The sequence below is a fragment of the Camelina sativa genome, chromosome 20, assembly GCF_000633955.1.
Source record: "Camelina sativa cultivar DH55 chromosome 20, Cs, whole genome shotgun sequence".
In the NCBI taxonomy this organism is placed as follows: domain Eukaryota; kingdom Viridiplantae; phylum Streptophyta; class Magnoliopsida; order Brassicales; family Brassicaceae; genus Camelina; species Camelina sativa.
In genome coordinates, this window is record NC_025704.1 from 11,003,395 (window position 1) to 11,017,268 (window position 13,874).

Sequence of the window (13,874 nt, forward strand, 5' to 3'; positions counted from 1 at the left end):
TCGAAGCAGANTGACTGAAGCAGTGATCACACCAGCCATACAACCACTCATAATCCAACTTTACAATTGTAATCTCACCATTGAAGAATTCAATGTCCACCTCGAAGCAGATCGGCTTGAGTCCGTCAATAGTGACTTGCACTCTGCCACGATCAAGATCGACTCGCTCAACAATCCCCAGACCAGAACCTATATCACGAAAAGTGGGCTCTGCCCAGAACTGAATTGGTACATCCGACACTTGAACCCAGAACGTGATCGCCGAAGGATAAGCCGGATCCACCACCGGTGTCCAACGGACCAGAGAGAGCATCCAAGAGTCGAAATGGTATGGACCCTTCTTCAAAACTTGAACGAGGTTAGCTTCTTCATCGAAATCGAATTGAAACTTCCCTAAACCCAATTCAGCACCCACGACCCTACCCTCGACCTGCCAGATCCTTGGCATCATGATAAGCAGTGCCTTCATGTCCTGTAATTTAGGATTGAAGCACCGACCCACCACGGTCTTCGAGTATCCTGCGATGAGGTCCGAATTATCAAAATATGAAATTTTGATTTTCCATCGAGGTCTCACCGCCTCCGCCATATGATCGACCGAACCGTTTCCCACAAGACCGCTCTCTGACATGTCAACAAACCTCAAGCTCACCACTGAAACTGAAGGGTCGTCGAGAAGAAGAGAGACAAGAGAGATATGCAAAATACCCAAAACCAAAACAACCTCTTTAAGTACCATCCGGACTTCATTACCAAATCGAGACAGAGAGAAACAATCGCCACCACACTCTCGACAAGGAAACTCAGATCTCAACCTTCCAAAAACAACCCGATAGAAGCCGTCGAGATCTCGCTCCACCAGCGATTCCATATCTCTACCATAATAATACCAATAGATCGAATCAGATGAACAATGAAACCTCGGGATATAATAGCCCCCAGCCTTCCAAAATAGATCAAACTTGGTAATAAGGGATCTCTGAAGATCCCAAATAATCAAGATCAAATCCGAAAACAGCAATCGCCACACCCAGAGGAAGAAGTAATCACCGATATCCAGCGGATCTCGTGATCGAAATCTCTTAATCCCATCTAATCCGATACCTAAATCCACCAGAGAGATCTCCAAATCATGCCAAAGAAACCCCCGAATCATACAGAAATCAGACCCCAGCTTCAAAACCCTAATGTGCCGTCGCCATTTCTAACGCCCTTGAGAGAGAATTTTTTTGCCGAGAGCTCTTTCTTTTTTCCTTTCATATTTCTCTATTATTTACAAATTCTCTATCTCCAAACTCTAAATTTATAATTTTAGATATAGAATAATGCAAGAGGGTCTTATACTCCCTCCATATCATAGTAAGTAATGTTTTCACCAAAAAAAATTGTTTAAATTAATTATTTCTGTTTTATATTTACTTATATATGTATTTAATTTTTTCTTTCTTGTATTTTTTAATTTTGTATGTAATATATGTTATTGTTGGATATTAAATATATTAACATAATTAATATTATTATTTATAAGTTAAGTATGAAATAATAATAATAAATATAGAATAATATGCCATGTGAGGTGAATTTTATTGCAATTTTAGTCAAACAAAATAAATTATAAATGTAACTCCCATAATTCTAAATGTGATGTAATTGCCATCAATTCTTATAATATAAATAATTATTCTCTCATATTAGTCTTTTCTCACTCTTCCGTTCTCACATTCTCTCATATCTTCACTATTCCTCAAAAAAAATTGTATTTTCTTTTTATTTTGTTGTTGTTGTTGTATGGGTTACAAAATCAGATGAAATATCATTGTAATAATTTAACATTGTTATTTTTTTTTTTTTAAGTTTCATCTCCATTATCTAATTTGGGTTATCATTATATAAGTAATCATTCTTTTCTCCTTTCCCACCATATGTGATGAATTATTAAGTTTTTAATAATCATTGCTTACAAATTTAAAAGTTTTTTTTTAAAATTAAATTCTGAGTAGATCTTAAAATCTTACAAAAATTCATTTTTCAGAAAATTTATGACTTAACATACTAATGTTAGAAGTTTGTCAAAGAAAAAAAAATTAAAAAAAAACATACTAATGTTAAACAATAGCCTAAATAAAGTTAAAGTAAAACGTCCAATTTTTTTAGTGTTATAATAGAAGTACATATATTATATAGATTGAGAAGAGGAAATTTAAGTTCCATTGTAGGTCTTACTGTTTATTAACAAAAGAAATAGTATTTATGTTTATGTATTTATAATGCCATAAAATATTAATTATTTTTCTAAATGTAACTTTATCATTTTATATGAATCATAGTCTATACACAATTGAATACTTTAAGATATAATAACCTAATAAAATAGTTGCTGTTTTTATTATTTTATTTTTATGGAAAATGTATTAGTCTAATAATATATTGTTAGTCTCACTTAGTTATATATGCATGAGACATTGCAGACCTAATATTTCTTATTTTGATTTTTTCTTAATTGAAATATTTTAAATCTATTTAAGCTATCACCATAAATGAATAATAAATAATGCATCACTAAGACTACAAAATAAATTTTATTAAAACAGTTATCACAATGATTTTGAAATATGACTGCAACTACAAAATATATGGCATGGAAAGTACATAGGACTTGATTGCACAAAATATATTATCATCAAAAGAAAAATTAATTTCTTAAGTTTATTTAAACTCATACTACATAGTTTTTAAATTTTGATGTACTGATGAAACAACCCAGGCCTAGCGTGGGCTAATACCTAGTTATGCATAAAAAAAGAGTTTCATTCTAATCAAACATTTCAAGAAAAAATGCAACAAACATTTACAAAATAGTGTCAAAATATTTGTCTACAAGCCATGTGAGTTATAAATAGTTAGATGATGTATATGCTTTTATGCCACCTGCCTCTGGTCTCTTAGAGCCGAAACTTTCTTCCGCAGTTCAAGATTTGATATCCTCTCCACCTCCAGAGCTCGTTCGAGCTACACATTCGGTTAACTTTGTTAGCCTCAGAAAAACAAAACATATATTACGCAAAAGGGGTTTGGATTCGATAAACCCGATATAGGAAGGAAACTATAGAACGATAATTTAACATTGACTTTTCACGAATCATATTGCATCTCTAAACATGCCTAAGATTTGTACCTTTGCAGCTCGCATACTCCATTCTCCAAGAATAGCTCTTAACCTTTCATTTTCTGCAACATACTGTTTCAGGAGTTTCAAAACAGAAGATGATCGAGTTAATTTTACAGATCCAAAGATGTGTAGCCCTTGCAAATTGTTCGATGCAAAAGATTTCATAGTAAAGCATCCTTGCTACACATGATGTGATTGTGATCTTCGTGGAAAGTATGCTATGTTCTTATGTTTATAAATAGTCTCAAACCTGATTATTGGTATTCCGAACGTGTTGTATCTCTCTATCTCTCTCAGAGATCAGAGATCGAGCAAGAGTAAGCTCGGAATGGAGTTGATCCACCTGCAAACATACAATTTTCATTTAGTATCCTCCACTTAGAGATGCTACATAAAGAATATTAGCCATGAAATGTCAATCAGCTATGATATGTTGTCCACCAAGGGTGATAATTAAAAATTAACCATGAGAATTTGCAGTTTATCATTTGTTAACTGAGCTTTACCTCAGCAGAAAGTGTTCGTAGTTCCTGATCACGAGTAGCCACAAGATGCGCCAGATCAACCTGAAAGTTTATCATTTAACAGTTGCAAAATTAAAATCCTAGTGGAAGGAAATACATGGATTTTAAGAAAATTATCAAGAATGTTGTTAGCATGTATCCACACTTAAGGCTCCGCTAAAAAGAAGTCAGTAATTTTGTAATAGAGCAGATTTTGTAATAGAGCAGTTCAAACCTGAGGAGTGCTGCTACTACCATTGGTTTCATATTTGCTTAAAGACTCCTGCAACCGCAGAATCTGGAAAAGAAAAAAAAGAGAGAGGCAAGACACTCACTCAAGCGAAAGCACAGGATAATTCTGCATATAATTAGGGTGGATGATGAAGAACTAGAAAGAGCATTGAACTTAGGATTACTAGTACAAAACTGTAGACTAGTAAGAAACAACACAAGCATCAAGATTCAGAAATTAAGTACTCATGATAAATATTCCATGTATTGTCACCTCTTCACTGAGATAATGGAGATTCTCACGCTGATATTGCAGTAGAGCCATTTGCTGATCAGAAAGGCGACCCGCTTCATGGTATCTGTTTCTCAAGCAAACCAACTAAAGACTTGAGAATGGTAAAAGTATCGCCATGGCATTATAAGGTTGTCATGCTAAATTTGATATTCATGACGACTACGAATATAAGGTTCCAGTGAGATTGTGAAAGTACCTCAATCCCTCCAAAGCAGCTGGTTGAAGGGGAGAATACAGTGAATTTAAGACATCGGGCTGAGAGTTCACTGAGTTATACTGGCGAACATAACCTACCAGTATTAAAATACAGATAAGAAGAGCTGCATTATAACTTAGCTATAGAATCTCTTACTAAACAACTGGCAGAACAATGTAACAAAAGAATGCATTATGCTCTACCCAATGGCTTTTCCGAATACACGGTATGACGGGCTCTGCATTGAGAACAAAAAAGAGGCTTTCATACTGAAACCCAGAACAGCAATTCTAAAAGATACTTGATCTTCTGATATTCAATCACAAACTATAGCCAATTGTAAGAACTGCATACATGATACATATAATTACAAATGTATGACCATAGAATGTAAAAAGTTTCATTTGACCGCAATAGAGCCCAGAGGCAATGGAATTATTTCAGTTAAGCTCTATGCGTCAGGTACATAAGAAATGAAAACTGACTTTAATCTGACACTTAGCAATCATGGCATGAAATTTTTAGACTAAGAAAAGTATCCAGGCTTAACAGCTCTAGTTGAGGTACTAATGCATGCCTAAAAGTGTAAATATGATTTCTGGACCGTATGGCTTACCAACAAATACAATCACAAAAGAAGCGGCAGATATTGCTTCAACAGACATGATGAACCTGCAAGAATATTATGCTCGTAAGCGTTTTCGACCTTGCCAAAACAAAATTTCCTTCACCAAGTTTCTTCAAAATATAAAATAAGAAAGACATTGTCAGCTTCCAAAGCATCAAATAAACAGCTTGTAGGCATTTATCTAAGAATTGGTAAACATGTTAAGTCAAATATGTCCCCTGCGTGAATACCGTTTCTCAATAAGGAGTTTCATTATGTGATAGTAGTAATTTTCTTAGCAAAGTTGGAAGAAGTTTAAGGATGAAGTCAGAATCTTTCTTTTATTCGTATAATCGTCGAAGACTAAAGAAATAAAAACAGAAAATGTGATCAACTGGAACAGAACAGAAAATTCAAAAGAATGTATAAGCAGTAAGTGTATCTAAAAAGAAGGCTGCAGACCTCTGTACAGTAAAAATGGGAAGAACACTAACATATGGTCTCCACACCATGAAAAGCAGCATAGATGCAGTCCCTATAATAAAACAGAGTCACCTTATTGAGTGCAAGAAATAGATATATGTAACAATATATGATTGAAAAAGTAGCATTAAAAATTACCGTATGCCATGATGGCAAATGGCAGACGAACTACATGTTTCAATTTCTGACTGAAACTGTAATAACCCTGCAATAGAAGGTTCGTTCAGAAGGTATTCCGATGAAATAACTACAACTACAATAGAGAATATCGACCTATCTCTATATAGTCTTAGAAAATAAAAAAATGAGCAGTAGAACAAACATTACCTGCAAGCGTATTTTCTGGACCTGATTGACAAAGTATTGCTGAAACATACCTGTTGCAGAAAATAGTCATGATAATTTTATACATATCCTGCAGTAGTACTCATGAGCAATTAACAAATGTACTAGGCAGTAGCATACCACAATATAGTCTGACTTGCTTGTAAACAAAGATTGTAGTAATAAGCTTAAAAGGGAGTATTGTAGTTTACCTGTTAACATCAATAGAGCAACATTGCAGCTACAAAGTATAGATGGGATAAGAGAGTCTACAGAATGAAGTATCCACGGTGCTCCAACTGCTAAAATAGCATAACCTGCCTAAAAATTTAACAAACAGTAAATACAAAAGTCAGACACTCATGTTTTCTCATAATGCTTGTAATAAGGAAAGTTACAAACACTCTTGAGTTAATATATCAAGTATCAACGGTGAATATCAGAAAAAGGTACAGTTTAAAGGCACTTGCCAGTATAATCAGATAAATGCAGCTTCCAACAAGACTTCTAGATTGACGATGACCGAAGAGAGGAGCTTCATGTAGAATATCAAGAAACCTACAATCAGAAAAAACAGTAGTGAAACTAGATGAGGAGCCAATAAAGGATGCAGAACATAAAAAAATTGGAATGATTTTTGCATAATAGCATCATCTGAATCGTTTGGCAGAAAAAGGCATGAGACTAAAACATAGAGAGAATTGAGCAATCTGCAAAATACTTTGAAGAACAAAAGAAAGACGCATTGAATCTGAAGCTCAAAATTAGCTGTGACTAGAGAGAAACAACAAGTTACGTGCTTGAACTTTGTTTGCTCATAACACAGATCATAGAATCATAAACATAAGAAATATAAAACTTGGGAGGATTCTTGCAAACAAAAAAAAAAAAAAAAAAATTCATGAAATCTATCTGCCCAGCAAATGTGTACACCAGATGTAAAATGGAAAGTGATTATAGAGATGAGGGTCCAAAAAAAGAACATACTCTTGAAACAAGAACAAACTCATAGCTCGATAACAAATAGAGAAGGAAACGAAACGATAGAATCATCAACAAAGGAAAAGACTTGGGGTTGAGCTTACATAGCATTGTCTTGCTCCGTCGCGGGATTGAAGGATGAAGATCGTCGAGCGTTGGCCATTTTGAGTTTTGGGTTTCTTCTATTCGCTTGTGGGAGTTGAAACTGTATAAAATCTCAAGAGACTTGTAAATTAGGGTTGAATCATATTCGTTGCTGCCCCAATCTAGAGATTTTGGTTGGGAGATGTGAAGAGCAAGGCGTAAGAATTACTAGAAGAGACCATCGAAGGATTAGAATGTTTGGTATAATAACGCTCGCTTAATTGGATTTGTGCAAACTCCCCCCCTCTTCGAACAACCAGTCAAAAATTTTGCTGTCACCGTTGGTGAGATTGTCTGATTGGTCCAACAAAAAAAATAAAATTGAGTGGATTTTGCTGGGCCTAATCGCTACTATTTGGAACTTGTTTAGGATTTTACTGAGATTAAAAAAAGGTGGTGATACATTACAACAAGATTGATAATTTGCACTTTGAATCATATGATAATTTTAAAAATCAGATTCAGCAGATTTGTCACACCATTTCATTTAATTTTTTTATCATATAGAATTCTTTTTTTCCACTAAGTAGTAATAATCATTAATAAAAAAATGATTGGCAATCATATGAAGTATACACCAACACATAGTCTAACATGCAAACAATATAAATTTATTGTTAACTACATGAACTATTGTCATCATATAAGAACATGCGTAAAAAACATAAGTTATGTGTACAAAACATAAGTTATGTGTACAACGCCATAAACATTTAACTACGATGTTTTATTGACCAGAATCAAGCGTTGCCCAGTGTTGACCAGAAAAATATTAAATTCTTTTCTTTTATCCTTTTCTCCTAAAAATAATTATTTTTTATTTTTATATATTTCTGATTAATAGATGATTTGTATTTATTTTTCAAATACATAAAATTCTAATTAAAATAATTAAATTCTATTTATTTACATGAAAAGCATAAATCTAGAAAATAATTAAAAACCAAAAGTTGGTTTTGTAAAATCAACGGTTAGTTTTTAATTACCTTCTACAACCTTTGATTTTACAAAACTAATCTTTGACTCAACACTGTTAAAAAAACAGTTAGTTTTTAATTGCCATCTAAGATTGCCTAAAACGATGTCGTTTTGGTCATACTTATCAAAATTATGTATTATTAGTTCTATAATTTATAAATATTTGTTAAAATATTATGTTATTCATTTAATGATTTGTTTTTGGATTTCAAAATCCACATCATGTTTAAATGGATTGTTTTTTTGGGACAAAAAATGCATTTTTTTGGACAAAATACATGGATTTCAAAATTCACACTATGTTTAAATGGATTTGAATGTATATTAATGTGAAATTAGAAGGATTCAAATCCAAAGCTAAAACATGTTATTTCAAAATCCATGTGTTTTGATTTTCATAATTCACAATTCTATATGGATTTAGAAATTACTTCTCCAATAATATAATTGTAAATTATGAAAATCAAAACAAATGGATTTTGAAATAACATGTTTTATATTTGGATTTGATTCCTTCTATTTTACATTTTCAAAACCATTCAAATTCATTTAAAACATAATTTGGATTTTAAAATCCAAAAACAAATCCTTAAATGAATAACATGACTACATGATATTTTAAGAAGTATTTGTAAATCATAGAACTAATAACACATCATTTTAATAAGTATTTTAAAATCTATGATTAAATAACACATAATTTTTGTTTGGATTTCTAAAACTGTTAAAATCATAAAACCAATAATAATCATATACAATTGTTTTTTTTCCACCAAAGAGTAATAATCATTTAAAAAAATCCGTAGTCCCTATTCTAAGTTCTAAGCTAATTCTATAAGTTTTTGTTGCATTAATTCAACTAATTGGTGTATGTATATCATCAAACTGAAAAAGAGTAATATGTTTTCTAGCCCATTATTTTTTTTTTTACGTTAACACACACGTAATAAGTAACGCCTTCGATTATTTCTCTTGTAGATTTTTTTAAACTTTATATTATGAATTATAATGGCTTCTACTAGTAACCATTAGAAGAACAAAAAGAACAATCCAGAATGGAATAAACAATTTTTGCGGAATAAAAGGAAAAAATGCAGAGAGGAACAAAAAAATAAATGGTAACCAAACAAGAACAATATCTTTTAAACTATATTAAATATTAAATAACTTAAATTTCAATAAAAATATTAATACTATTTTTAATGTGTATATAACAGATTTTACTTTTGATTTTAAAATAAAATTTTGTGAATTTAATTTATATATGTCATATTAAATTAATAAAATTTTAAGAGTAATTTAAAATATTTTTTAGTTTTGTTTACTATATAAACATTATTTTACTTTTCATACAGTTTTCAAATAAAACCTGAAAAATCATTAACATGGAATTCATATTAATTTTTTTTTGTCAATACCATTGTGAAAATATAAAAATTATTATATTTATAATTGAAATATTATTAATAAACATAATAATTTTATATATTTTGAAAAAAAAATTAATGTTTGTTTCTTTTTTTTTTGTTCCATTTGTTTCTCATCAATTTTAGAGAGGAACCTTTTTGTTATATTATTCCTCATTTTGTAAAGAATGTAGAAGAATAAGATGGAAAATTGTTACTTTTAAATGATCAAAGTTTTGAGGAATGGAGAAGAATATCACATTCTGCTTGTTCTTTTTGTAAATCATTGTTACCAATATCTTACTAGTTGGTTGAGCCGTATTGATTTTGCTGAGTTTTATATCCATATATATCTTGTTATCGATATCATTGTTGCTTGATGTTGGTGATGCACCGAATCCTCCCGGAAGTCCGGATTTTTCCTACTTCGCTCTACTCCACCTTGAGGAGATGCTTTGGGAGCACTCGTATCACAAGAGACAGAGCAACTAGTGGTGACTTGCACATTACACTGCCTTTGCGGAATTGCTTTTCAAACTGCCAAACCTTTTTTTTTTTTAGTAATTAATCTTAAAACATATCGATTTTATGTGATTCTCATCTTCTGTCTCTATTGTCGTGAAACTCTCTCTCTCTCTCTATCTCTCTCTCTTGTACTGTTGAATTTGACATAACTTAGCGTGCATTATCCTAAATTATCTTTACTTGATTTTGTGGAACGTTCCCACTGATTGTACCAGTTAGTAGTTAGTACCAAGCTGCAATCAGCAAAGGCCAAAGATTTTTTTCACACGTTTATATCAGATCCGACTCGAGGTCTCTAGTCGACCTACTGGACTCCAATAAGGTAATTAATGAACTAGTTGGGATACTTCATGGTATTAGAGCTCTAATCTCTGAATTCTCGTATGTGTTCTTTACCTTTATCCCTCGCATGGCAAACTTGTTAGCTGATGAGATGGTGAAATGTGCCCTCCGTACTCTGGATACATTTTCTTGTATTCTTGCAGAACGTTCTCGTTAATTTTAATCGAATTAGAAGTTGACCAAAAAAAAAACTTCCATCACACCAATATTTTCATTATAATGTTAAGAATTATTAGTCATTCACAAATTATATATCCTATTCAATAAGAGACTTGACTGATTTGTTTTGAATGAAAGCTTATGTAATAACAACAACAAAGCATTAGGGTAAAGTTTAACACACAAATTGTCTTGAAAATCTTAACATATCTGATCACTCCAGACATGCAAACAAATCTTTGGTTTGTCTAACAAACCTATACAGAGACGACTATCATACAGCAGCATACATGATAGATTGTCATATCAACCATATTGACATAAAGTTTTACTTAAAAATCTTATTGTAACCCTGAGGTTTGATCTTCTGCTAAGCAGTCGAAACTCCTCCTTGTTTTGATGGAACACATAACTCTTGCCCTATATGTCGAGCATTATGGCAAGCATTAGGGTAAGCATTAGCAAGAACACAAAGCATCACAAAAATAATTGGTGGTAAGAGGACAAGGCAAGGATACATGAACAATACTTGTGATCGTCGTCTAGATGCATTAAAAGGGTTTTGTGTTTTTAATTTATTTTCTCATTCTCTGGTATACCGTTTTTTTTTTCTTCCAGCTCAAGTAAATACTTCCACAGGTTCTCCTCGTGTATCTATGAAATGAATCTCAAATATCAAATGTTGAATATTTACTTCCTTAAAAAATATATACGTAAATCACTTCCTTAAAGGAGGCTTTCTTATTTACTTCCTTAAAAAAAAAATTGTAAAAGCTTGGAATTTATATAATGTTGTCTTTCTGTTCTTCAAGTTTTAGTATTTAAGGCTTATCGATGGGTTTTATAAGTTTTAGTATTCAAGTTTCTGATTAGTTTAATAAATATATACGTAAATCACTTCATATTTTAAAGCTAATGTTTGATTTTTATGGATGGATTGTAAAATATCATACAGTAGAACCTCTATAAATTAATACTCCGTAAATTAATAATCTCTATAAATTAATAAATTTCCCCGGTCCCAACTGGGGACTAGTGTAATTTAAGATACTATTCGATAATATAATAAAATAATAATTTTTTTGAAACTCCTTTGTAAAAATATGGTCCCATCAATAATATAAATTAATAATTATATAAAATTATCTAAATATATGTATATATCTACACATTAATTTTTATTAGAGTTCATTTTTAATATTTTTACTGTATAAAAATCTTTGAGTGCTATCTTCAAAACATGATAATGTTATTTTCATTGTAATTGATTTTATAAAAATATTAGTTATAAAAATTAAATCTTATTTTTAATATTTTTTTACCAAATTAGTAAAATCTCTCTATAAATTAATAATTATTAATTTATCGATAAATTAAAACTTCTATAAATTAATAAAATTTCATGGTTCCGACTTTATTAATTTATAGAGGTTTTACTGTATATTTTCTAGCTGATGAAAAAATATTCGGCCATGTGTTGTAACAGGAGATACTACCTTAATATTCAAATGGAGTCTTATATATTTCGCGAAGTACTGAGCCATATTAGAACGGTATTTTGAGATTTTTGGTATTTTTGAAAACAATTAGATAGTTTTTAAAAATTATAATTATTTTTGGATAATTTTAACTATTTAAATAAAAATAAATATTCAAAAAGAATTTGCATATCTCGTCTAAATTTGCTACCCAATCTCTATTACGAATATTGCCCTAAGGAGTAATTATTTAAAAGAAAATGATCATAGGACAGAAAAATTCTGATGGATACAGGACAAGAAAGAACAGGATGAGACGGAAAGAGACATATTTTCCGTTCAAAAGTAGATACGTCTAGGTTATATAAGCATAATAATCCGAACTAAAACTAAATTGAAATATGATATTTGGACAAATTATAAAACATTTTAACAAATTTAAAATTTAAAATATTTAAAATAATATAATTATAAAACATTTTAACAAATTTAAAATTTACATGAAAATATTTGTTATCTGGTTGTTGTCTTAAAAAAAAAAAACTTGTGTTTTTAACCTAATCGTCTAATTTTTTTTTTCAACTGAATGATTCGATATATTAGCAACTTAAGGCCGAAAGTCACAAAACAAAAGAGAAGGAGCGAAAGCAATCATCAACAGAAAAAACCATTACACAGGCATAATGCATTTCTCATTTTCGAACAAGTTCTGTAACCAAAAAGGATAGCCTAGAGCTATATATGATTGCAGTCGGTCCTCCCTTGTGACGCTTCTAGCGATCAAAAAAGCTCCCAGATTAGATTTTCTTTCTTCTAAGACCAGTCTCCACTATGGGGAGCCAAGGCCAAAAGGATGCGTTCCGAGTGGCACTTAAAGTTTGGCCACGCCTCAGAGCGATTTACCGCACCTACTAGTTCCTTTGCTTCCAGAGCAAACATCACACGAGGAATTTTCAAGCTTCGCATACTCTCCACTGCCCACAGACATCCTTCGAGCTGAGCAGAGTCTTTAGAGTCTATAGAGGCAAAGCAGTTCTTTCGTGAATAAGGACAGTACCTTCTCCGTTTCTAAGAACCCAAGACGCTCCACCTACTCTGTTCACCTTGTTCCCAGAAGTACCAACATTGCATTTTAGCCAAGGTTTCGCCGGAGGTCTCCAGGTTTTCAAGACTTTTTGCGGAGTCTGTATAATGCTCTCTTCTTCTGCATGTTCCATTTCTTGTGCTTGGAACCATTCATCCGAACTTTCTCTGATCTTTAACAACAGATCTCTTTGCATAAAAAGCAGACCTTCAAAGATAAGGTTATTCCTGTTTTTCCAGAGAAACCACAGAATCCACGGGAAGGATCTTCGGGTACCTATGTCCAGGCTTAGGTTCTTCCCCATGAGCAATGTATCATACATGTTCTGGTAAACCGAGTTCTGATCAAAGCCACCTACCGGGTTAGGGAACCCAGAGAGAGCCCATATTTGTCAAGCAATAGTACAGGTGAAGAGGACGTGATTGATTGACTCACCTTGTAATCCACACACCTGACAACGCCTGTCCATTTTAGTGCCCCGGGTTGACATGTCACTGGAATAGCCCCACTTACCGCTTTCCACAAAAAAATCTTTATCTTTGAAGGCGCTATGACTTTCCAGATTTGATCTTTAATTCCGTTTAGAGAGGGAAGCGATGTTGCTAACCGGATTGCTTCTTCTTTAACTCCATGAGTAGCAAGCCAGTACCCTGATTTTACACTGTACTCTCCACTTTTGTTGTGCATCCAACATTTATAATCTAGAGAATCCATGACAGGTTTTGAATTTAGGATTAGCTTGACTTCTCTTGGGAAGAAGAGATCCTCCAAAGTCTCCAAGTCCCAATCCTTGGCTTCAAAGTCAATGAGGTCTGCAACTGTTAGATCAATGTCTACTATAATATTTTTCATCAGGGGAGCTCTCATGCCTTCATCAGAAAGCCAAGGAGAAGTCCAAACTTTTAAGGACCTTCCGTCTCCTACCTTTTGCTTTAACCCTTTTTCTAGCAAAGATCTGCCGTGCAATAT

The 13,874-nt window shown here is 32.2% G+C and overlaps 1 protein-coding gene across 1 annotated transcript; it reads right to left on the bottom strand.

Moving 5' to 3' along the window:
• Positions 2,749–7,218, bottom strand: LOC104770434. Its single transcript, XM_010494860.1, has 14 exons — positions 6,894–7,218; positions 6,279–6,366; positions 6,021–6,129; positions 5,812–5,861; positions 5,623–5,689; positions 5,464–5,536; positions 5,011–5,066; positions 4,395–4,488; positions 4,178–4,262; positions 3,908–3,970; positions 3,676–3,735; positions 3,420–3,512; positions 3,176–3,238; positions 2,749–3,009 (listed from the first exon to the last, which is right to left on the bottom strand). Exons 1-14 carry the CDS (start codon positions 6,950–6,952, stop codon positions 2,920–2,922), a joined length of 1,050 nt encoding a protein of 349 aa, XP_010493162.1. The 5' UTR covers positions 6,953–7,218; the 3' UTR covers positions 2,749–2,919.

Bases quoted from the DNA above. Each gene is read 5' to 3' on its own strand.
- LOC104770434 (XM_010494860.1), bottom strand. From the start codon at position 6,952: ATGGCCAACGCTCGACGATCTTCATCCTTCAATCCCGCGACGGAGCAA. The intron at 6,367-6,893 runs GTAAGCTCAACC...TTCTGATTGTAG, and splicing joins ACGGAGCAAGACAATGCTAT to GTTTCTTGATATTCTACATG. The intron at 4,263-4,394 runs GTACTTTCACAA...CTTGAGAAACAG, and splicing joins GCTGCTTTGGAGGGATTGAG to ATACCATGAAGCGGGTCGCC.